The sequence below is a fragment of the Manacus candei genome, unplaced genomic scaffold, assembly GCF_025592945.1.
Source record: "Manacus candei isolate 608988 ecotype Guabito, Panama unplaced genomic scaffold, ASM2559294v1 h1tg000063l, whole genome shotgun sequence".
Lineage (NCBI taxonomy): Eukaryota > Metazoa > Chordata > Aves > Passeriformes > Pipridae > Manacus > Manacus candei.
Genome location: NW_026138111.1, coordinates 1,968,874 through 1,994,547, shown reverse-complemented (window position 1 = coordinate 1,994,547; position 25,674 = coordinate 1,968,874). Strand labels below are relative to the sequence as shown.

At 43.6% G+C, this 25,674-nt stretch overlaps 1 protein-coding gene across 3 annotated transcripts in view; it reads right to left on the bottom strand.

Annotated features, from left to right (window-relative positions):
• Positions 1–351: 351 nt before the first annotated feature.
• The window catches only part of LHFPL3 (LHFPL tetraspan subfamily member 3), a 239,031-nt gene continuing 213,708 nt past the window's right edge, over positions 352–25,674 (bottom strand). For all 3 annotated transcript variants that reach the window (XM_051805102.1, XM_051805103.1, XM_051805101.1), the window contains one exon: positions 352–565. Coding sequence is in view for 1 of the 3 variants with exons in the window: in XM_051805101.1 (XP_051661061.1) it covers positions 537–565 (29 nt within the window). In the remaining 2 variants the exon portion in view is untranslated. The remainder of the gene's footprint in view (positions 566–25,674) is intronic.

Genomic DNA, 25,674 nt, shown 5'->3' with positions numbered 1-25,674 from the left:
AAGTAAATGAAGTGCAGCAATGTAGCAGTAAAAGTTATGCTTTGTTCCACTAGGTGATGGAAACATTCAGAGTCTATAAATGCTAATTAAAGAGAGATGTCTTATCAGCTTCTTGGCTACTGGGATAGGAATAGTCTGGAGTTAACTGCCTCTCTACTGTGAAAGGTTTTAAAGCTTTTTGCTTTCTGTCCGAATAAAAAAAATGACATTTACAAATCTCTTCAATGCATATATATTACATATGTTTATCTAGCAACAACTACACCCCTTTTAATTTATTCCCCAAATATGACTTTTCATGCATGTCTTCTGGATGCTGTATTCAGCAACAGTTTCTAATGAGCTGGTGTGTAATCCATGATTGCATTTCTCTTCTGAAAATCACTTCCACGTCTGGCTGATCTATGTTTAGAAGGTGGTGCTTATCCATCAGGCATTTTTGCACTCGTCAGCATTCTTCTCTGTCAGAGGCTTTCCCAAGCTTCTTCCCATTTTAATGTTGATGTACAAAAGCTGTTATTCGTTTTGTTTTGTGCTCATTCTAGTGAGGATTGGCTTAGTAGGACTGTGCAAAACAGAGAGAAGAGAGAAGCTGGTTTACTGCCAGCAAACATAAAGATGTTCACACTGTGCTTAGCTCAGAGCAAGCCTCTGACCAATATTCTAATGCACTTCATAATATGCACTTCATTTATCATGAAAAGTGAAAAAATTAATCTACAGATAGGATTTGTAATCTGAAATTCTTAAAAATCATTTTTTCATCAACTAATCAACACAGGGAGTCAAGATAATGAGGTTGTTTCATCTAAAGTTTGAGCAATATGAAAACAAAGATACAACGCATATGGGACAAGAATGACATTTACTAGATGAATACTATGAATTGAGTTAAAATCCTGACATTTCTGCTCGGTATCAATAACTTCCTTCACTCCCCTGAGGACACAATCCACATTTGCAAATATGATAAAATAATACCTTGTGTTAAATTTCAAATGAGGACAGAGGTGCAGAGGTGTTTTCAACCCAAACTCTCCCTTAAAAATGAATTCTCACCCATCCATTTTCCATGTGCTGCGAACAGAGCTGCAGACGGGAGAGCGGACACCAGCCGCGGTGGCACCGGGAGCAGGGGGAGGAAGGCTCCCCCTCCTCTCTGGAAGTGACTGCGCCAGAGGGGGCAGTGCGGGGGAACAGGGCCTTATTGAGAAAGTCTATTTGCAAGTACTCACGGACAAGCAAATGCCTGGCTACTCCAGCACCTGGCATTGAACTGGAGGTTCTTGCACCAAACGAGCACTGCAAATTCACCATTGGCTAAACTGTCCTGGATCACCGAGACCAAACCATGAAGTCATTTGGACGAGACCAAACCATGAAGTCATTTGGCAGGCAACCCCCCCACTGCCTCACTGGTCAGGGGTCCTACAAGGCCACAGGTCATCGCAGTCCCATTCCCCTCGTTGTAACGCAGGGGCCTCTGCAGGAGGTTCTTTGAATGCAGAACTAGGGGGAAATCACTCTTTTTGTGAAAACAAAAGAATGAATTTCGTTGTGAAATGACAGTGAACAAAGAATTTCGTGTAACAAAATGTTACTGTAAGGGGACTGAAATATTTAATTTCCCCCCCGTGTTACATGGAGCAGCCACCTTCTCCCATTCCCACAAATTCCCCACACCCCTCGACTCTCATGATCACCTTGACCTTCAGCTAATTCACCCACAGACCCAAGGAGTGTGATGCCCTGGAGCAGGATGCCCAGACCTGAGAGCTTGTGATGGTAGAACCACAAGCTAGTGAGCGTGGTGGTGGCAAACCCTTTTGCTATGGACTCTGGATGCTTGCTTCCCCATCAGCTTCCAAACAATTGACATTTTTCAAGCAAAGTTTGTTTCGGAGGAAAATTTCTGACTTGTTACAGCCCCCATGTGTTCAGAATGTATCTATAGTCCAGATTTATTTTACAAGACACTTTTAATTGATATTACTGAGACTAGAAAGTAGCAAATAAATACGACAGAAGCATGAGGTAAATTAAGGAGGACCCTGAAAAAGAAAAATGGAACAGTTTTGCTTGTGTCAAAAAATGAATATGAAATATAATATGGTAAGAACATTTTTATGATACAAGTATGTAATGGGGATTGTAGTTTCCAATTGTAAAAGAAGACTTGCCATTGATAGCTCCATGAGCTTCCTTTCACCCTTTAAAACATGTAGCAAAAGTGAAGGATAAAGAATTGATGAGAAATAGACATACTTGTTATAAATGAAAATTATTAAAAAATGGTCTGAGTCCAGAATTTTGGTGTATTTTATTAATATGGTTACTAATGTAATTAATATGGTTATATAAGTAAGCAGCACTACTTAATAAAATAAAAGAATGAAAAATTGCCTGAGCCTCCAATCTGTTTATTTGCTAAGTGAGATATGGGGGTTTGTGAGCCTCTTAAACAATCCATAGTTGGGTGAGGAGCACATGCCCTGACACTCCTAGGAACAATCTAAACTTAATAGAACTGAATAAGCCATTTCTTTCAATTATTTTTAACCAGAATTTAATGTAGCTGTGTTATTTGAACCCCTAACATTGTTTACTGGATTTCCAGCAATACTCAGTGTTTCAGCTGTAACATACTAAGACCTTTATTAGTTCTTTTGACAAATTTTGCACACAGGTGTTATACACATGGAAACGAAATTTAATAAATACCCGAAGGGCCTAGTTGACAAGGCAGAAATAAGTCATTCACATTCAACATCTGTTTTGTATCACATTATAGGCTTTTGACTCGAAGTTTCTTAGAGATACTTACAACCTGTTTCTAGTGCTGTTGCTTAGAAATCATTTAATGAAAGCAGTCTTCATGAAAGCTGTATTACACAAGCACCCAGGTGCTCTGCTGTTAAATTCCCTTTGTAAAGTCTTTAAAGGCTGCCTGTTAGGCTGACATCCCCACAACACAGTTACTATTCATATTTGACCAATTCAATTAGGGCAGTCACTTCTGTTGACTGCAGAGCTGGGGTACAGCCAGCCTGGAGCATTTCAGTGTTTATGTACGTTTTCAGAGAGAGGCCACTGATATTCCTTTGTGGTAAAGATGAATCATGGGGAAATTTCCAGGTTGCTCCCTGACAAGGTATAAAGGATGTACTGAATTTCAGATGGTCCCTTACATGCTGTTACTGTAAAGTCAGTCAAATGAATAGCAATTATAGAGAGAAAGGCAGACCTTCTAAATCTGACTATATATTATCTCAGGCAATCTTACTACTTTATAGCACTAATTGTCACCAGCCATATTTATATGATCTTTTTTGCCATGTATTTGACTGGCATCTAGAAAACACCTTTCCAAGTCTTAATCTTTTTTTGCTGACTCCAAACACACACAATTACTATGCTAAAGACCAACTGGCTTTCGTGGTCACACCAAAATTGGTACTGTTACAAAACCACATCAGCTGGCAGAAGCCCATGAGTTAATGAAGCACCAGAGATTTTTTCCAAGCACCTCCACAGAATTCCTCCAGCCTAAGGAGCAACATCATCTCTGTTGAATGCTGGCACTGTGTTTAGTGTATGGAAGGAGATGAAGGATGAAACACCAATGCTGAAGGTTTGCAATTGAAAATAGACATGCTAAGGCACCTTGGATAACACTTCTGCCTGGGCTGTAAGCCAAAAAAAATTGGACAGTTTCAGTCTTAATGAGGTGCTTGGAGTTCTCACTTTTCTGCTTATAGAATAACAGAATCGTTAAGGTTGGAAAAGACTTCTAAGATCATTGATTCCAACCCTTAACATTGTACTGCCATGTTCACTGCTAAACCATAACCCCAAGCACCACATGCCTTTTGAACACTTCCAGGGGTGGTGAATCCAAGACTTCCCTGGGCAGCATGTTCCAACCCTTTTGGTGAAGAAATTTTTCCCAATATCCAATCTAAACCTCCCCTGGTGCAACTTGAGGCCATTTCCTCTCATCCTCTCACTTGTTATTTGGGAGAAGAGACCAACCCTCACCTGGCTACAACCTCCTTTCAAGTAGTTGCAGAGAGCAATAAGGTCACCCCTGACCCCCCTTTTCTCCAGCCTAAACAACCTCAGCTACTTCAGCTGCTCCCCACAGGACTTGTAGTCCAGACTCTTCACCAGCTTTGTTGCCCTTCTTTGGACACACTGATCTGACTCAGCTCCTCACAACCACAGGTAGATTTTTTTATTATTATTATTGGTTCTGTTGTTGATATTTTTGTTTGATGCAATCCTAAGTGTGTTAAAATTCCACTTGTATACACTGCACCCCAAAATTCAAAGAGCTACATGCATTCAGGGCAATATCCAGATGTGTCATTAAAAAGCATGAAAGGCAGATAGATGCCTGCACAGGGCAGTCAATGTCCCATCATCTCTTATTTCCTTGAAGATATTCTCTTTAAAACACATAACAAATCCTATTTGAGTGGCCTGAGAGAATGATTTTGTTTTCTGTGTAATGAGAGAGGAATGATGTGTATTTCCATTTGCCTACCTGCCCCTGAAAAACTGAGCATCCTTTGCCCTGGCCTCATGGGGGGTTGCTCATGCATCACCCAGAGAGTGACCCTGGGGCAAATCTGTCCCTTAAGAAACATCCAGGCACCAACTCAGGCCCTCTTCAGACTCGTAAGAGTCCTGGTGATCCAAGCTGGAACTCTAACGTGTTTTGGAGAAGCCGTCCACAGATCATCCTGGAAATAGCTGTGTGGCCAGGAGGTGACTGAGGTGTGCTCTCTGCTGCCTCCCCTGCATCGCAGTTAAGCCACAGTAAAGAAGGTACAAGGCTACCCTATGGAAATGGAAAGAAGGATGGACAGAAATTCCCCAGCTGTTTTGCTAGCAATGCTCTTTCAGTGTTTCACTGTTCAGCATCTTCTCAACAAAACATGATAGATGACCTGTCCACACCAGAGCTGCCCAAGCATGTCTCCTCCTCCTCCTGGCAAACTGAATCTGGCAACTGCCTGCTCTGCTGTCACTCACAGCTACCGAAGACTACCTGAGAGGGCAGGGGTTAAAGAGAATACACAGTAAACCTTGAGGAGTTACTAAAACTTTCACAAAATTTTGGGATTGAAATTGTGTGATGTCTTTGTCCATATGGCATTAGAGGAGAAGCTCATCTGAGCAGAAGGGTGTCTGAGCTCACTCTTCTACTGCAGTGCTTCCTTGCAATAAAATAGAATTGAATCACATAAAAAATGACAAGGTTTTTACCAATTCGGTTTGCGAGCCCTGTGAAACCAGAGCTGGGGGGAACAGTGGGACTTATTCAATCTGCTGGGTGGTATTTTGTGCACCCTGTTAACGGCAGCACCTGAACTCCGGGGCATGGGCTGTAGGAAGTGTTTCTAGGAAATCGTTTCAGGAGCATTCAAGAATTTTCTAAATGTCTGGCTCAGACAGGCATCATCAATTAAAGTTTTGCCATCAGAAGGCTCAGTTCATGGCTGCACAAGGACATTTCTAGCATCTGAGAGGATGATGTGACAGTGTTCTCCCCTTCTCCGCTTGAGTCAGAACCACCAGTGGGGCTGTGATGGCTGCATCCAGCTTCCTCTGGACTTTGGGGGTTTGGATGACAGTATGGTAGCCAAGGGCTGTCTGGAATGGTGACCCAGACGTCTTGGTGGTATGCCAATAATGCCACAGTCACTCTTCTTACTCTATAAATAGTGGTCAGCCCAGGGCCCACTGAGCTCTCCTGCACAGCAGCGGGCTGCATGCCAGGATGTCCCCTTGAGTGGGGACACCTCTCAAGGTTACTCCTTGAGGCTGAGAGATTCCTTGCTGCAACAGATCCTCGCTAAGTGATTAATAGCATGCTATTTGAAATCTTAGCTAAGTGATATAAAGGATTGATTGTGCACATATAATCTTTTAGACATAAACCATTGACCAAGTCTTGGATCCAGCCACACTTACACTCCTCTCTGAGAAGGGGTTTTGAATGCAAGGGGATAATTTCCGAACCTCATGACTCAACTGGAGGGTCTCCCTGGCAGTTTTGTCTGACCTTGTCCTTTACACAGTAAGTAATCAAGTGTACCTTGCCACTGAATCTTGTTAAACCACTGTAGTATTTACTACTGAACTTTGTTAAATCACTATTTTATATCAGTAAAGTACATTGTTGCTTCTCTCTTACAAGTGAAGTGCATTGCTTTCATCCATGGCAGAGCCACAGGGGCAATGATGGTCAGAGTTAACCATGGCACAGACAGAATGCTCTTTTATTAGACATTCTTTTTCAAGAAACAGAAAAATGGCTGAAGGATCCAGTCAAATCAATTTTTCTAGGTTTCCAGTGTCTGTGTACAACACATAGCTAGACAGAACTTTGCCATCAACTTACATACCGGCATTCAGAAGAAAAAAACTGTGTATTGGCAGACCTAGAGCTGCACTCCTTGAACACTTCATGCACCCAGTGACTGTCCTGCCCTCCCCTGACAGACTCTGGCCAATTCCTGTAGTTGTAACATCCAATTTAATTTTATATTGTTTTTTCCCCCTTTTTCTGTTGTTTGTGGAGACTAAAACATGACAGGAGGAAATGGCTGTCAGTTTGGAGGCTGTTTGGCTGTGGGCAGTGTGCTATGGGGGGAGAATTGTGAAATCATTGAATGGTTTGGGTTGGAAGGAACCTTAAAGATCATAGTTCCAAACCCCCTGCCATAGGCAGGAACACCTTTCACTAGACCAGATTACTCAGAGCTCCATCCAACTTAGCCTTGAACACTTACAGGGATGGGACATCCACAACCTCACTCGACAACCTGTTCCACTGCCTCACCAGCCTCACAGCAAAGAAGAAAAGTGACATGGCAGGGAAACATTATTTTCTGCATTGTTTATTTCTCGAGTCAGAATCTTTTTTGGAGCTGTTACAACAGTAAGCAAAAATCTACAGAAAAAAATGTGGTTGTCAAGACAAATTTATTAAAAAAAAAAAGGATTGAATAATTAAGTCTGACCACCTTGTGCCAAGGTATGAAAGGAGACACGTATTTGGAAATTAAGTCTGGAGCCCAGGGTGGCTCAGAGTAGTCTACCTACCCATTTGTGGTCTTGACTTCTTTAATTTCCTGTTTTCTTCCAGATGGAAATTTTGAGAAAGGTGAGGAGATTCTTTGGGAGGAGAGAGAAGATGGAGGTTAGGCTTAGAGATGCCTAACCTCACGTAACATTAGCTCTCTCACAGTCAGACACTGGGTGTGAGGCTCTGGGAAGTCCTTGAAGAGGGACAGGGCCCTGCTGGGGTGGCTCATTTAATCTCGGGATGGTTCCCAGGATGGATGAGTGCTGTTGGCTCCTGCGGGACTGTAGACCTGGATGAGATGGGAGGCCTAAGTCTGAGATGGACAAAGCGAGGTATGTGAATCCTGTCGTTGTAACTATCCTGCACAAAGTGGTTAACAGCATGCATTAAAGAGAGAAGATACTGCCCATGCATGGGAGGTTTTCAGTCTGAAATACCAAATTATTAGGCAGTTTTGGATTAGTTGTTTGTAACAGACTGTCAGAGATCTTATCTGAGCAGAGCTTGAGGATGGGTATTTTTAGTCATTTTGGGGGGTGCAGTTTTCTCCATGACTACCTTCACTGGGGAGCAAATGGCTTTGCAGAAGGTATGTCTAATATTTCAACCCCAGTTCAGGAAGGCTCACTAAGATCAGCTAAACAGCTTAAGGGCTGACTGGCCTAGGTGTAGGGCTGCAAGGAGCAGGCCAGCCTGATGGGAAGGCATGAGCCAAGCTACACATGGCAGTCAGCTTAGCTGCTCTTGTCAGTGAGACCGTGTCTGGAGGAGCAGGTGAATTTTGACTGCAAATCCTGTGGTTAGAGCAGCTTAAAGAAGGCACCTTTTTAGAGCCTGACAGTTTTCTTATTTCTGAAAGAACCTCCTTCAACTACTCCTAAATATAATCCAGTGTCAGTGACAGGCTCCAAAATCCTGGATTCGGGCACGCTTCAAGTTTCCCTGCCACCCTTCCTAATCCTTGGCTCAGGTGGCTTTCCTCTGGTTTGAATGCAGCTCCAAGAATATGACATATGCATATATGTTGGTGAGAAGGACAGGAGGAGAGTGACAGGCAGAGGGAAGAGAGACCTATCCAAGGATGGAGCAAGTTGTAGCTGTCAGCCCTGTCATCTGCCAGCACCAATCTGGGCTGATGGAAACAGGGCTCCCTTGGGTGATGGCTCCACTACCCATGGCTTGCTGCCAACAGCTTTGGGTCCCTCAACTGAACAGCTTGGAGCTGCACTGCTGCACCATTCCCCTGCTACCATCACACACAGCACAGTGTGCCCTGGACAAGGAAGGAGGTTGTGTGTCTGCTTAAGGTGGGTACTGAAACACTGAGATGTAGTGATCAGATCCTGCTAAACAGTGGGCAGCATTTTCTTCCATTTCAATATTTGCTCTGTGCCTGTCAAGAAAAGGACGATTTTTATCATAATGAATAAACATAGCAAAAACCTCCTATTCTTTCTCCCAAAGAGTTTTCTTTTACAGTGGAACATCACAGAGACGCTCCTTCCTCCGGTGGTCCCTTTCCAGAAGGCTCATCAATTTGTCTTTTGTACTTGGTACTTCTTTCAAGTTTGGGATGGGAGTCACGTCTCAAGACAGGTTGGCTGGCTTGAGAGATCTACTATGTTGTTGGAAGGACTGGCAAGAGGCTGAAATGCCTTCATCAATAATGTCTTTCACATGAAGTCTCTTCCTGCTCTGCAGAGTTGTAGGCTCGAGTCAAGCAAAATCAGTCACTTGTTGTTCATCTATTTTTATTTCCTCCATGTGGTTTGCTGCAGTCTTTCTTTGCCCAGATGGTCAAATAAATTGCTGTCACTAAACAGGAGTCCCCAGACAGTGATTCCTAAACTCTTCCTGTTCTTTAACTGCTTAATGAGAAAATGTTTCACTTTCTTTATATTCTGCCCATTTACTGTAGTTGTTTCTCAGTTTCTCCCCTGGAACCCAGAGGACCCATAGGTATTTTTGTTTGTTTCTCCAGCCTTTAAGCTGCGTGATCAGACTGCTCAGAAAGCTCTGCATCATCTGTATTTAAAAACTGTTACAAACTTTGATGTGTACATGTTCATTGAGAGCTTCTCTGAGCATCCAGACGTGTCACTGAGGTACCTTGATAAGGTCCTGGGTAGATTGGCCACAGAATATTTGGATTGTCATTGTACAATCTCATGGGTTTTTTTATCTTGTTAATAACAGTTTATATCTAGCTTTATTAGCTTTATATCTTCCAAGAGTTTTCTTGTGCTAGGCAATGTTAGAAGTTGATGTTGGCATGGTTTTGGTTTGGGGAAACAAATCTTACTGCCATTGATACAAAGCTCTGCTTGTCTGGGCTTGGCCACCAGGGTGGGCAGAAGGCAGTGCCCAGGGGGGGCTGGGAAGAGCCAGTCACTGATTGCAGTGTGGTCCTCAGGCTTCAGGTTGGTTCGAGCCTGGTTTTCTGTGCAGCAGAGAGAGAGTGGGAGTTCAGCCCTGGGAAGAAGCCAAGATATTGAAGCAGATTGTTGAAGGTGCCAGCCAGGATCTCTGTGTAAGGAAACTGCTACGATGGGGCTTATTTTAGTGCTGTGACAGAAACGGAGCTCTGCTCTTTTTTCAACAGACTGGATTTCTCCAGATGATTTCCCAATTCATAAATGAGTGTTTCCTCCTAACAGAAAGGAAGTTCTCTGTCCATTCTGGCATGTTAAAACATTTTTTTGAAGGAAATTTCCTGAAAAAAAGTTGCTGATTTTTTGTTATACCATAATAACTAAAACACTGCAAGAAGTTCGGTTTAAATGTCTCAGAAAACATAGCAAAAATATCAGTGCTGATGAACCTTAAATGCTGCATAATAATAAAAACTTTTAAACTCTCTTTTCTTTGTGTGAAATGAATCTCCCTGTTCTTCAGCCAGTGCCAAAGCTGTGTGACCTGGGAACACGGCACAAATCTCACCTGCTTCCACACTGTGCAAAAGCACAGCCAAGGATCTCCAAAAGTTTTCCAAACTTTCTCTTTGCAGGGACTCGTACTGGTAGGAAGAGAAGATTTATTGAGTTGGGCCGGGGCTCCCAGCAGGGCTCTGACTGCTGGGGCTCACTGCAGAGGGGAAGGGTCCTGCAGCAGGAGGATTTTGTCCAGAGCACCTTTGGGGCAAGGGCTCATCAAAGCAAGGCTGTGGGTCCTTCACCCTGAGCACACACTCCTCTCAGACTGGTCGGCTGCTGTAATGTTGATTCTCAACCAAAACCTGTTAATGAGCTGCAAACATTGATCCCATTTCTGCCTTTGAGAAAGATACAGGTGCCAAGTTACATGTTTATGAGCAACAGAAAGATACAGATCTGGAGCAGCTTTGGTCTGAGATTTCAAAACTGCTGCTTAATGATTAGCTTACCTGAGCACAGGAATGTAAATTAGCTGCCTATATGCTCTCTAGGCACATAGAAAGTATTTGGAACTGGGCATAAGGCCCACAATCATTTCCAAAGGTATGAGATTACATGTTAAACTACTGAATAAATCTCTATGGGGTTAGATGATACTCAGCTAGCAGAGAGGCTGGATTTGGGAATTGGCAAAGCCAGGGTCTAAGGAGAGGGTGAGCTTTTTGGTGAACACCATCTGTCATGGAAGTCTGTCTGATGTGCAGCAAGAAGAGTGTTGGATGCTCACGGTCCTGAAGGCATCGTTTCTGTCGTCTTCCTTTTCTTGCTCCAAAACCAATTTATGCAGTCTTTGGACAATATGTAAGGATTTATTATTGCTATTAATTTATATTATTCCCTTAAACATTTTTTTGAGTTGCTGTAGAGGTGTTAAGTGCACTCTTGCAAAAGAAAAAGACGAGATTCCTTCCCTGAAGAGCTTTCAGCACAGAAGGCAAACTGCATTTAGCAGTCTGGAGGAAAAAAACCTTTCTCAGAGGAGGAAGGGGAGGGCTGTGTTAGGAAATTGCCAGCTGAAAAGCATGAAGAATGCAGGCTGGTTTCCAGCAGCCCTGAATGACAGGTGTGGTACTGTGTCCTGGTTGTTGCTCCTCCTCTGGCTCAGAACAGGAAGGTAACATCCCAGTGTATCCAGCAAGCCCTGTAGTCTTAGGCATGTGGTGCTGTAAGTAGCCCACCTTATTCCCTCCTCTGGAAGGATCACACCTCACACAGCAAAAGATCAGCTCCACAGCTTAGAATCTTTGGTGGCTTCTTTCCCCCTTCCTCCCTATGCTTGATTCACTCTGACACATGGACAATTTTCCAGACTGTTCCCCCCAATGACCATAAGACAAGTTTTGTGTGCAAATCCACCCTTCAATGTAAGGATGCCATTGTAACAGCACGAGACAGCAGGGCAGTCTTGAGCAGCAACCAGTCTAGTAGAAAACACTAACAGGGAGGGGGAAAAGCTCCAGCCCACCGTCTCAAACCAAACCCCAGTTTCACCAGGATTCCTCAAAGCTCAGTCACCTCTTTCTCAGACACAGCAATAGTTCAGAACAACCCATTAGATAAAGAAGACGCTGCTATAGATTTGCTCAGAAATGCAGCTCATCTGTAAAAAAATGGGGGCAGCTTTGACAAAGGGGAAACAAGTCAGGTCCAGTTACATCTGCACAGTTACATCTGCAGCAGCACTCCCTGAGGAGCCCTTCCCTCCACCTGCAGTCTTTAGTAGGGGGGGTTCATGCACTATCCTGCTGTGTAGCTCTAGCAAAGCTCCAATAAAGGCTTCCACCCTCCCACCCCCTAAACAAGTAATTTTTGTCCATTCTTCCCTCTCATTTTACTCCATCAGGGTATGGCCAGGTCAGCAGTGGTGGTGCAGGAGACCCTGTGTGCACCTCTGGTGCCAGGCTGCTCAGGGACTGCTGTCACTCCTGCTGGCCATGCTGGGGTACCAGGGCTGAGGGTCCTGCCAAGAGCTCCTCACCTCCAACAGATCCTGTCAGTGTTGACTTTTTGGTGCAGGTGCCGCCTGTGTTTGGTATCCAGCACCAACTGAGACACCTCCTCGGTGCTTAAATAATAATGATGGATTTGTGCTGTGGAATGATAGCTGGTGTTGTGCAGCTGGGTTAATGTGTGTCAGCTGTCATCGTCCTTGTCAGCCACTGCTGTCAGTGAGCAGCAGATAAGTAAATCTGTGATGATGCATTTCCCAGAGAGAGCAGGGATTAAATATTTCATCGCCTCAGACACTGAAACATCTCCTAATTCGGAGTCCTTTCCTAGCGGTCACATCCTCTCAGATCACCCCAGCCCTGGGGGAGAGCAGAGGTTGCCTGGGTTTCTGAGACCACAGGGCAGGGCATTGCCAGCAGCAAAGTCCCTGCAGCCAGTCTTGGCAAATTTAAAAATAAGCAGAACTCAAGGAAAAAGGAAACCTCCTTTTTTTCACGATGTGCCTGATGAGGCAGTTGAGCCTCTGTTATGGAGATCGGGGACAGGTCGCCGGCTGCCCATCTTGGGCTGTCTCTGGGAGATGCTGCTGAGCACCTGGGGCCATGCTGTGGCAGTGTGGTGGCTCACTCCACATGGGCAACACTGTGGAAAGCATCAGCTGTGGTTGTAGTTAGGTAAATGTGGTTGTTTCATGGTGTTCCCAAAGTGATGGGTCACTCCTACAATCCTTACATCATTGTGTATCCATCCTCTTTCTTCTCTGAGGTGATCATCAAAACCCACTGCTAGCAAAGTCTCAGATTGATTGGAGACAGGAAGAAAAAGCTGTAGTTCAGATTTCTTAACTCTCCCGTACTTTTCTGGTGTTGCCCATGGGAATTTTATATTGAAGGAATTTTCGGTGCAAAATATCAATTTGTTGAGACTGAAATTTTCTTGGGTATCTCTTCTCTTAACATATGAAAGGAGCTATCCCAGGAGGATGTGGAAAATGCTCTGATAAACAAGGTCTTGGCTACTTTGGAAACTGACTCTTTTAGACTACCTACCTACAGAAACACATAAAAATGAAAATGTTCCCATTTTTGTTCCACACTATGAACAAAAGACTAGAAGAGAGGGAAGACCCATCCTGCTAACACTGCTTATGAAATAAAGTCCTTGTTTTCCAGAAAGACCTAATGAACCACAAACCGTCAAAAACCAGGGAGACGTACAAACATGAGCTCCTGAAAAGCCTGATTTCTTTCTTATTTCCGGAGACCTAGTGGTTTTCTTTGCAATTATGATGAATAGAAGGTTGTTTTTTGGGGGGGCAGGGGGAGGCTTTTTCTTTTTTTCTTAGGCTGAGATTCAAGTACAACATGTGATTCGGGATTGGAACTTGAAAAACGGAAAGCAGTGAACAGTCGTGACATTTCTAAACCTGTAGGTAACTCCACAGGCATTTCATCTTCATCCCTTCCTCCTCTTCATATGATCTAATCTCCTCCCTTTGCTGTGCTTTTTATCTGGACAACAGATAGACTGTATCTTCTGTATGGATATGTTCCCATATAGGTCTGTGGTTCCACTGACTCTGGTACTTAGGGACTCAGTAGCTGCACCCCAGCAGAAGACAAGTGTTGAGGTTTTGCAGGTGGGTTTTTCTGCTTCCCTGTTATGTAAGGTCCCCAAATCAGTATTCATCTATTCATCTGCGCATTGCGAAGCAGCAGCATTTCTGCTCTTTTTTTTTTTTTTTTTAATGCGTGGAAAGTATAGTTTGTGCTGTCTTCTTATAGAAAAATAGCACATTTATGAGATGCATTTCCCTAAGGCCCCACAGAGCAGAATTTGTTCTGTAATAAGAGACAAATGTGTTTTAATTGCCTGTTGTAGACTATTACCTGTTAAATTTGTCTGACAGTGTGACACCAGCAAAAAAACTTCTTTTCTGTTTTGCTTCCTTCTACTTTAGAGCTGTCAAATAACTTCAACAACTAAGGATAAAAGATGACAGATGACTCAAATATGTGACAGGTCATAAAATATTGATTCTTCATGTTACCTGCTAATGAAACACATGGCATCACAGATAAATCTTTGTTAATTTGGATTCCTGACTTTTAATTGTTATAACCCCAGTTTAGGTTGTAGTCTAAAATTAGGGACTAATAGGTTTGGTCCCAGGAAATGCTAAAGCCTATAAATAAGGAATCAGTTCTACTTTCCTTTAATTAATCCTTTTTATCTGGACTCCCAACCATGTTTTCTGTTAAAATCTACACCTGCTGAAAACCCTTTTGGACCTTTCTGGTTCTTTTTTGACCCAGTAGAACCAAATCAACTCCTAAGACCATATTATAATGAGAAGCACTGAAGATAATCAAGGACTTCCCATTGGGTTTTTTTCCCCCAAGACAAGAACCTTCTCTTGATCATGTATGAAATAAATAATATTTACTAGATTTTTTTCAGGATTTTGGAATTTCCCTGGTTAAGCTTATAATTTTTAGTCTTTTCAGGTAATTTTCAACTAGCAACAATTTAGACTGAGCTTTCTTGTCTGGTCCTCCATGAAAACTGGGTCCTTTCTGCCAAATGAAGGCAGCATTTTTTGTCTAGAGCTCTGTATGTAAGATCTTTTGGCAGGAAGAAGGGGATGCTGCCCTATTTGTACCTACCTTTCAAGCAAAATCTGGAAAATAATGTTCAAAATTAGATTTGTAATCTCTTCAGTAAGGGTTGTGTCTCATACAAGGTTTGTGCTTCTGCAGTGAAATGGTGGCAACTGCGAGTTTCCTGACTGGAGCCTGTACGAGCAGAATTGTGTCACATCTTCACTTCCAGAACACTGCCCTGTCTGTGAATGAAAACTTCTCACAGAAAAGCTAACACCATCCCTTCTTTTCTAATGTGGTGAGACTCCTTTCTAACTGTGTAACAGTACGTTTCAATGCAAAATTATCTGGGGCCAGAGGAGCCCCAGTGCAAGGACACGTTGGAGAGTGGCAGACGTTCAGCACCAAGAGTAGGGGATTCTGGAGTCTGCCATGGTCCCTGCTGCCACTGAGGGGGAGATCCCTGGTCTCCATAACTTCCACTCCTGCAAAACTCACTGGTCCACAGGTGCCAAACTGGATCCCTGCTCGAGAGGGGATGAATGGTGCAGGGGAGCAGATGTGCTTTAGGATATTTTATTGGAAGCTGAAGAACATAGCCTCTGTGTGGCTTGAGAGGGATGGGCAAGCTCTTCCATGATGCACCATGTAACTATTCCCAGGGCAGATCCAGCTTCAGGAGCCCTGAGAATCGTAGGCCAACACTTCCAAGCAAAAAGACTGCCTCTTTTCCAAGGGAAGGGAGTGCTGACACGGCCAGGGCTGACAGCAGGAGTCCAGTGCAGCTTTGCAGTCGAGTTGCTCCCAGGTGTCATTTGCCACACCTTGGAGATTTGAATGGTGCAGCTAGACCTTGTGAGTATGTCTCTCTGGTAACCAAATTACCAGAACTGCCAATTTAATACTTCACCCAGGAATTAAAATGTGGTGAGAAGACCAGCCCTTGTATCGCAGCAGCCCCATCAGTGTTGGGTGAAATGAAAAGAAAACCTAGTGAAAGTACAGAACAAGTATTTGCTGAACGCTGGTTGATGTAGCTGCTGTGTGCTTGGAAGGTTATCTGTTTTCCACTTCTATAAGCCAGATTACTAAAAGAGTTGAACCATGAATCTGAAAAATCTAAAAAGCATTCTCATGGCATTTAGGAAACATAATTTAGATAAGATGCTATGAAAATAAATGCAAAACTTGTTGGAAAAATACTGTTAGAGTGGTGATTAGTAGCTCACTCTCCAGATGAAGGACTGCATTTATTAGAGTTTTATGGGGATCTGTTGTAGATCTGATGTTGTTAAAATACCTTCCTTAACCACTTAAGATAGTGGAAAAGAGGATCTCCAATGGAATAAAGGACGTCCTCCATATGTAGGTCACAGCTATTCAGGAGAGGCTTCAAGTGTGTTGTAGGACAGGAATGGTATTCAACATTTAAAATGAATTAGAGAAATGGTCCAAAAAAAATGGGATATAATTCAATAGCAATAAATGCATGGGCAGAAGAAGGAGTTGTACAAAATAAAAATTAGGCACCAACTGACCACATGAGTCCCTGGGGCCCTTCCGTTGTGAAAAACAGACAAATGCCCTACCATTATGAACAAGCAGGAAAATTTATCTGCAAGATGTGCAAAGTGAGTCTACCAGGCTGCTCAGCAAGGCCTCAGCTTCGTGGTTGGTTTTTAGGGACTAGACTGTAAGAGAGAAGTGGACCGACTTGGTAAAGACAAGAGTGGAGCAACAAGAGTGTCAGAAGCCTTGGAACTCTTAATGTACGAGAAAACATGGACAATTGATCTGTTTAGTCTAGAGGAAAGGAGACTTACTGGAGATAACACTTTTAACTATGAAAAAAGCTGCTGCTAAAAGGAAGGGAATAAATCATTCTCTCTGGGAATGTGACAAGTAATGCACTTCAAAGTGCAGCCAGGGAAATTTCACAGACATTAGGAAAACCCTGTCCAGGATAAAGCCCCTTGGCCAAAGAGGCAGCTGCTGAGAGAGGAGTAGGAGCTGGTGATGTTGTGGTGCTCTCCCCACAAAAATTCCCCTGCTCCCTGCAGCCAGACATAGCCAGAGGCACATAAAAACCCCTTATTGCACCCACTGACATCCAGCAGGGAGACAGGAACAGAAAAATGCACCGTGTCCATCTTACACCCTTTGCCCCCACAGGAGGTACGACAGCCCCGTGAGGATGCTGGACTACAGGGGCTATTTGTAAAGCAGGGCTCAGGTGACAGTCATGACTTGCTGTTCACTATCTCCCCAGTCAGAAGGACTAAATTCCATAGGAACATCATGTTTTCTCCCCAGGTGACTTACACAGAGGGCACTTCCACTGATCAGGGAAGAACAATTCCCCAGCCCTTATTTCTGTGCCAACTGTACTGTCTATTTTTAACAGCAAGCTGCCATTAGCATTTGTTTGCTAAAAATAAACACATTTTAAATGCAATTCATTACCTAGCACATTAGGATAAAGGCAATTTATTCTTCAGTCAAGAAGAAATATTTTTAAGAGATAAATTGGTTCATGCAAATATCTGTCGCTTGCACTCAGTGCATGTGGTACCAGCAGAGACAGTGCTCTGATTTCAGTCAATTGATGGGATAGATCACAAAATTCAGAAACTGCTGAGGAGCTCAGTGCAACATCCTATTTTAACTTAATTAAAAACATGGCCACAGTTATGTAAGAGAAAAATAAAAAAGGGATGTGGGGCATTAGACACAGTTCTCCCTTACAGCTGCAGCATAACAGGATTGTAACAAATGATTCTTGGGGAGGGGGTATTCTTTATTATATTGATGGTAATGGCTTCCTAAAACCCAAATGTCACTTCTTCTTGCTCACAGAACAGGGGAATATTACAAGGGCATAGTTTTGAATCAGAAAATGCCAGTGCATAAGGATTTTGAAATGGGTTTAGATGAGCTGCTGAGCCAGGAGCTGGACAGTGATCTCTGTTGAACTTGTCCTTCATGAATCACCTACTTTCCTTTCGATGAAAAAAATTAGCTTCCAAAATGTTTTGTAGAAATAAGGTATTTCAAGCAAAACTTTTTGGTGTTTAGCAGGAGGATTTGGAGGGCATGTAGGGAATTACTGCTCACAGGTTCACAAGTAGGAACTGAAGCTGAGCCTCACATGTCCCTCTCTCCTTCAAAACAAAAATAACATACCATAAAGAAATAACAAACCATAAAAAGATAAAATCGACTCGGATTCCTCAGGATATTTGGGGGAAACGCAAAGCTTTTACATCCAGTCAGAGCTAATGCAGCAGGTCCTGCAAAATCAGCACGGTCTGATTTTCCCCACTAGAGGGAACTGCGGTACCTGGAGTTACCCGCTCACTCACACCAATACTGGTGATTTCAAAATAGGTGGCATTACTGAGAAAATTAATTACTGCTACTTGTAACATAATTTAAAACAGTGTAAAACTGGAATATGCTAGAAACCATTATTAAATGTTCAAAAAGAAAAAATAATAACTTCTCGGGTTTAGGTTCCTTCATTAAAAAATATTTTGAAGTTACCAGACTTTATTAAGAAATATTAAAATCTCCTAGTTTATCTGAAAAACATGGTGCTTTTTCTGTATTGTTTTGCAATGCACAGATGAAATACTTTAAATTAAAACACAGTCTGTTTAACCTCAGAAAACTTATCTATAAAATGCTCCTGATGATTCACAGTAATTTGTGTTAAATCTGCAAAATCCAACACCTTGCTGTCCCAAAAAAGTGTGGTGGCAGGATCCTTAGCTAATTGCAAACACTTGAAACAAAACAAAGAGAGGGAGATAAGGGCCCAGGTGTGCTTCCCACCTTGGATGTGTTGCTGGAGAAATGCCACAGCCGGTAGCACAAAAAAGGCTCTGAGAACAGGAGAAAAGAAACCTCTGATTTCTTCTCATAGTCTCTTATCCACACAGTTTTGGCACTTCAGGAGTTCCTAGGTGCCCATTTCACCAGAAACATCTACCAAAGTAGCACAAGTTACAGTACATCTGCAGTTGTTGAGGTTTTGGATTCCAGGGACAGGGAATCACAGAATCATAGAATTATTAAGGTTGGGAAAGACCTCTAAGGTCATCAGCTCCAACCATTCACACAGCATCACCATGTTCAACACCAAACCATGTCCCTAGGTGCCTCGTCCACACATCTTCTGAACACTTTCAGAGATGGTGTTTCTACCCTTTCCCTGGGCAGCCTGTTCCAATGCCTGACCACCCTTTTAGTGAAGAATTTTTTCCTGATATATAATCTAAACCTCCTCTAGTGCAACTTGAGAACATTTCCTCTCATCCTTTCATTTGATACTTGCCCACTACAACCTCCTTTCAGATAGTTCTAGAGAAAGATAAGGTCCCCTTTGAACCTTCTTTTTTCCAGGCTAAACAAGCCCAGGTCCCTCAGCTGTTCTTCCTAAGAATTGTGATGAAGATGTAATTACACACTGGTGCCCACTGCCAAGGGAGCTTGTTTTGGGATGGGTTGTCCCAAGACTTGGGTTTGAAGCTGGCTGTTCCTGCCACTGGGCTTTGTTTTACAGACCTTTACTTGCATCAGCTCTTAGTAAGACAGTGTTAGTGGGAGATGCCTCCCACCCCCTGTGATTTAGCCATATGGGGGGGGTGCTGTAACACCTCCCCTGCCACGGTGGTGATCCCCGTGCTCACCACTGCATCTCTCTGGCAAGTCCAACCCCTTGTTTCTTACCAACCTTTTTCTGCAAATCATTAAACCAAAATTCATATTTTCTACCTACCAGTTGCCTGCTGTTTTCTTGTCTTGGTGTCACAGACTCAGAAAACTGTAGAGGTTGGCAGGTACCTGAGGGATACCAGGTCCTACCCCACTGCTCAGAGGGTCAGGCCACTCAGTCCCATGTCCAGTCAGGTTTTCCATATCTCCAAGGATGGAGACTCTACCACCTCTCTGGCAGCCTGCTCCAGTGCTTGACTATGCACACTGGTTTTTCTGAAGTTTAAATGAAATTTCCTGCATGTCAGTTTGTGTCTGTTGTGTCTTATGCAGTCCCTAGGCACCACCAAGAAGAGTCTGGTTCTATCTCCTTTACTGGACCCCATCAGGTATTTATATACACTGATGAGGTCCCTACAGAGCCTGGGTTTGTTCCTCCCAAGGGGCAGGACATGGGGTTTCCCAACTTCATGAGGTTCCTGTCCTCCCACTTCTCCAGCCTGTTGAAGTCCCTCTGGGTAGTAGCACAATCCCCTAGTGCATCAACACTTCTCCCAGTTTTTTATCTGCTGCATCATCCAGCTGGATTTTTTACCACTGATCACGGTCCTTTATGCCTGGCAGTTCAGTCACTTTTCAGTCCACCTCACTGTCTAGTTATTTAGCCCACACTTCATCAGCTTGTGGCAAAAACTGTCAAAATCCCTGCTAAAATCAAGATAAACAATGTCCACTGCTTTTCCCTGGACCACTGAGGCAGTCACATCACTATACAAAGTTTTCAGGTTTTGTCAGATGTGATTTCCCCTTTGTAAATCCATTATGAACACTTCCAAACAGCTTCTTGCCCTTTGTGTTTGGAAATAGTTTCCAGGATTATTTGCTCCATCACCTTCACAAGGACTGAGATAACACTGCCATGTATATTTCTCCCTACATCCTTCCTCTTGGAGTTATGAGTAACACTGAATGTCTTGTCCATGGTATGCCCAAACTGATTGAAATTTTTTAATTACTTTTTGATACAGTTGGTGAATGGAAAAATAATTTCCATGGTCATCTTCTTATTATGAGAGTGGCAATTTTTTCAGGTGCCTTCCCAGGCAAGGGGTTTCCTTGATCACTCCTTCTGTCCCAAACTCTCCTGGCTGTCCTTTTTTCAGGGAGTGTGACCAGGACACCAGCCCAGGGCAGGTGAATCAATGGGATGTTTCCTCACACACTGGGCTGACTCCAGAGGACTGAAGCTCTGCCACAAGCATGTTCAGCTGCTATGAGGAGGGAATGCAGCAGGAACTGAGAGTGGCTCAGAGGACAGAGTGGGACGTATGAAGACCTTTTAAAGCTGCATTTTCTTCTCTCCCCTCCTATCCTAATTGATTCTTGATTGTGAAGAAACTCCCATGGGCCCAACCAAACAGCAGGATGCTGCTGTCAGAAACTTCTCTCCCTTCCCCCCTTATTTTCATTGCTCCCTCCACAGGTGACAGGCAATTTTCTCCTATTTATTAAGGTTTTCTCTTCCTATACCCATCACAAGTTTCAATCTCCTCTGTCCTTTTGTGCTTTCCATTCTCTTCTTTTTTATCCTAAGAAGAGAAGAGGAGGGAGCACTGGCATCCCAATTATTTATATGCAAATATTTTCTCTACTTTTGTCCTGATTTAGCAAAATTTAGAGTCCTGAAGGAGCAGGCAACAGAGTCCCTTTTATTCCCATCAGGCATTCTTGCAACTTCGTTCCTGGCTAGCAAAGCAGTTTACAAAACCAGTGAAAAAACTGACATTCTTTTTTATCCGTGCTGCAAAACTTGTTTCATAATTATGTGCCCTATTCTAAAATGTATATGTGGCCTTAATCCTCCTAATATGTAGGGTTTAATATGTATAAAAAGCCTGCCATGTACATCATCTCAGCACAGAATTTCAATTGCTAGAAAGGCTGAGACGGAATTAAAAAGGAAGCACTGTGCATGGCAATGACTTCATTTTGACAGGCTGAATTAATTTTAAATAATAAGGAAGTAATTTCCATCTCACTAAATGCCTGCATTTTTCCGTAAAAATAAAACACTATAGTCAGAAAGATACTCTTGAGAAACATCTCTCATAGGGATAAGTAAACCAGATAGCAATTAAAAAAGTAAATAAGTAATAATTACAATAGTAAAAGGTAGTATTAAGTATTAATGCACTTCAAGCCCAGCTACTTTGATTGATTTCTGCTTTAGCTCATTAGCTTTCTAATCAGGAAAATATAATCATATGAAGATGCACAGATTTAAGCACAGACAAATACCTCCAGCAGTTAGACATAGATGCAGTCACAACTGCCTGAATCAAAAGAAAATACCATGAGAAAAAAAGTAATGGAAAGATGTAGAGAAAAAGATCTTTACACCACCACCACTGTTCCCCACTGTCTGAAAATTTAAGAGGCTTGAAAATGAAATGTTCTCTGGATGGTAATGTGGGGGACATGGCTTTCCTGTTTTGAAGCATAACCAGAAGTGATGATGCTTCCTGCGAGAATCAAGACATGATAATGCTCAACAGTAATGGGAAGAGTGATGTTCAGCTCTCTCCTCTAGAAGGTAGGATTCACTTCTGTACTCCAGACTAGTCAGGAGAATTTTCCTACCACCAAGCTGGGAACACAACAGGACACTTGGCACTGCAGTGTCGAAGGTTTGCACCAGAGACTCTGGGTCCACCCTACCATAGTTTGTTTAATGAAATATGCACAGGTAGATCCTAGTGGATCCATGACCAGTGCTGCCACGCCCTGGGTAGGACTGTAACCACCAGACACCCTTCACATCTCTCCTTGAACACTTAATTGTTTTTTTCACAGCATCAGGACGGGGATCTAGGTCGTGGATGTCTGTGTTTGTGTGCATTCTCCCCTTCTCTAGCATAGCCACTGAGTTGGGGTGTAGGGCCCTTTCCTAGGTCTGGACAAAAAACCACACCCGTTTTTCATCCAACAGCATGGTGGTTTGAGCATCTGCCTAGGAGCTGGGAGATCCTGGTACAGCCCTAGTCCTTGTAATAGCTGCCTGCCTGCAAAGTGTTCTCTAAAATGCATCTTTCTTTGTCCTGTAAATGAAATTGGGAGAAAGGGAATAAAAAAAGCAAGATCAAGGATGACATTGTAGCCTGGTGACAGGGGCGCTAAGCTGTTGAAAAGGTAATCTGACTTGCGTTCTCTGCTCCCATTAATATTTAACAGTCATTAAATTAACAGTCAGGGACGAGTAGGATTAACTACAGGTCAGCATCCTCATACTTGTACCTGACTGAATGAGATAGCGTTAGTATGGATGGAAATAAGCTATTAGCAATAAGCACGGCCAGTATGTCAGTAACAGGCATGAATTAAAGATTCAAACACTGTCCCTGAAAATTAAAACAATGAAATGGCTGCTCCTATACCGAGACCCACACAAACCCTGCACCAGTGCTGAAAACTCCTCCAGCTGAGACACTCACAGAGATTTGAAACTGGCAAAATCAGCCCTTTCTCTCTGAGGACTCGAGGGACTTGCGAGAGACTGACACTGCTGATCACAGGGAAAACAGAAGTAAACAGCTTTTCATGCACTCAGTAGCAGTGATCACAACCTGTGAAGGGTGCTGTAACTGAGCCACCTGCATTGCCAGGAGAGGAGGTGAATGCCTTGTGCAGGAGGACACTGGGCTCCCACTGCACAAAGCCGTCAGGTTAATTTTTAATTTGCAGGGTTGGAATGGCTGATGATTGGAGCTGCAGGAGTGTCCCCTGGGTACCCCTCCAGCTTGGCCATGACACTGAGGCACAGAAGAGGCTGACTTCTCTTCCATGGTTCCTATTTTGAGTGCAGCTTGGGAATGTCACTGATAGCAGCTGTTTGTGCAAGATTTCCTTGTCCTTTCCATTCTCTTTAAAATAAAAAGCAGTCTAATCCCAAACAAGATTTCCACACCTGGAGGAACCACACGTGAGGAGTCTGATGGGCAGTTTGCCCTTTTGTCCCTCAGTGGAGAGAAGAACAAGGGGACAATCTTGTTTGTCTGCTTTGGTGGGCTTGTTTGCCACCCTCCCTACTCTGGAAGGGCATCTACCGTTTCCCTTTGTGGATGAGCAGAGAGGAGGAGAGCTGTCCTCCACAGAGGGATGCCTGCTGGATTTGACCAGACAGTTCAGATCTCAAGCAGCTTCTCTTCACACAGTTGCTAAGAAACCAAAACCAATCAGCTGCTGAAACAACTGTTTAGTACATTTTCCCCTCCATTTGTCTCATTCTGGGTTACAGCAGCTTTAAGAATTACAGAGCTTTCCCTGTACTCCTTGTGATGAAGAGTTGGGCAAGGACAGTGCTGGGGAGGAGAGTTTGGTCTCAGCAGCTTTTGCAGTAGGGCTCCAAGCCCACAGGTTTTTTCCCTATGTGGCCAGCAGGAATTTCCCTACCTTAAACTGTCTGCAGGGGTCTCAGAGACACCTATTCACAGATGTCATTCAAGAGCTCTTTCAGCTCCCCTTACAGCTGCTGTCAGCACGTCCACCTGAGTCACCAGTAGCTCTAGGTATGACTTTAATGAAATCTGTTGTCCAACTCCTATCTCACTGTTTCAAATGACTCCATTTATCCCTTTGCAGGCCTGGCTCTGGCTATCATCTTACCTACAGCCATCTGTAGGGTGCCTGGGAGTAGGGACAGTTACAACTGCCCTGCAGGATTTTGGCTCCCCATGCTGGAGTGCCATCAAGAAAGAGACCACATGGGTATCCCTATGGCTGACAGCCTGGTGGCCAGGGAACCACTGAAGAAAACCCCACAGGAGGTTTTACCTGCTGGGAACCACCCAGGAGAAAACTGTCACCCAGGTTTAGCTGCAATAACAGAAACAAATGAGAAAACAGACTTGGGAAAAGGCAGGAAGCTGATCCTTGGTGAAGGCAGAGGTAAGTTTCCAGGTCTACCTTGTGTAGTGGTAGCACAAGGCATTTGTCTCTGGTTGAAGGGGACTGGAAGGCTGATAAAAAACTTTGGGGAATAACCTTCCCTGCATAAATGACTCTGCAAACTTTACTTCTTTATTTCTCTGTGATGTAAGGAATTTTCAAAGCTCAGCTGCATGTTCACTATTCATAATAGGTCCAACTCAGCAAAGACTCATAGTGACTTGGAAATACCGCCTATCAAGGTACACAAATATAGCTAAAACAACCTCGAAATATTAACTGTTCTGTGTGTTTGCTAATAGTGCTGCGCTGACCATGAGGGCTGGATTTCTGTTCCCAGCACAATGCCTGTAAATTCTGCCAGTTCCCTGGCGGGGTTGGGTTGTTTATATTAAGTGGTTATGTGCCGTGCTTCCCTCATGCGGAACCTTCTGTTTTGTCATGGAGCTTGTGGCTCTGATAGAAAGTTACAGCCTCTTTCCCTGCAGCCTTGGCGGAAACTGGTTGCTGTACCAGCTCATATATTTAGTAACTCTGGCAAAGAAATCTGTGTGTTGTGCATGGCAGTTAAACAGAGATCTCTACTGCATGAGAAAGAAGTGACACAGTGTTGGGAGTGAGAGTGACCCGGGCTAGGCTTGTGAACTAAGGATGTTGTGTTGAGCCAACACTCCTGGGAGCTCCTGCTCTGTGATGGGGTAGCATGAAGAGGCATTACTGTGATGGTATAAATATGTAACGAGACAAGTGCCGGGTCGATGGGAGTATGAGGGCATGTGAAAGGACAGGTCCACAACGGCTGAAGGAGCCCAGGAACAGGCATTCCCTAGAAACACGCAGGTGTGAAAACAAGGTTCTTACCTTTCGTGTGTGAGGTTTGATCACAGGTCCTATACCTTTTTTCTGGATATGTAGGACAGGGCAGGGCAGGGAAATCCACAGGGAGGTTTCCCCAGATTTACATGCCATCCTTCAACAATTTGTGTCATGGGGACTTTGGGACCTCAACAGACATGGTTGCATGTAAGGGCCCTGCAAGTCTTTCTGCCATGAATATACCCATCTGTTATCCAATATGTCCAACCAGTTCCTTTTAGCACATATAATCCCAGAGGGGGAACTACAGGCAAGTGAAGTCCAGGTCGCACAGGACATGGCTGCCCCACTGTCCTCAACCTGAAGCCAAGGCACTGTGTCAGCCACTAAACTACTTCCCTCTCCCAAGGGTGAATAAGCACTGACCTCGCTTCAAAATCCCCCCCAGACAACATTCACCCAGTCAGTCATTAATTTTTCAAGTGGTGTGTGCGGCTTCAGGTTTAGAAGGGAAAAAAGGCTGGTCCCTCAACCCCAGCAGCATGGCTTACAGTGATCCTGTGTGTGCCTCATGCTAAAGCAGAGGGGAGATGTTCTACAAATCACGGAAACAGTT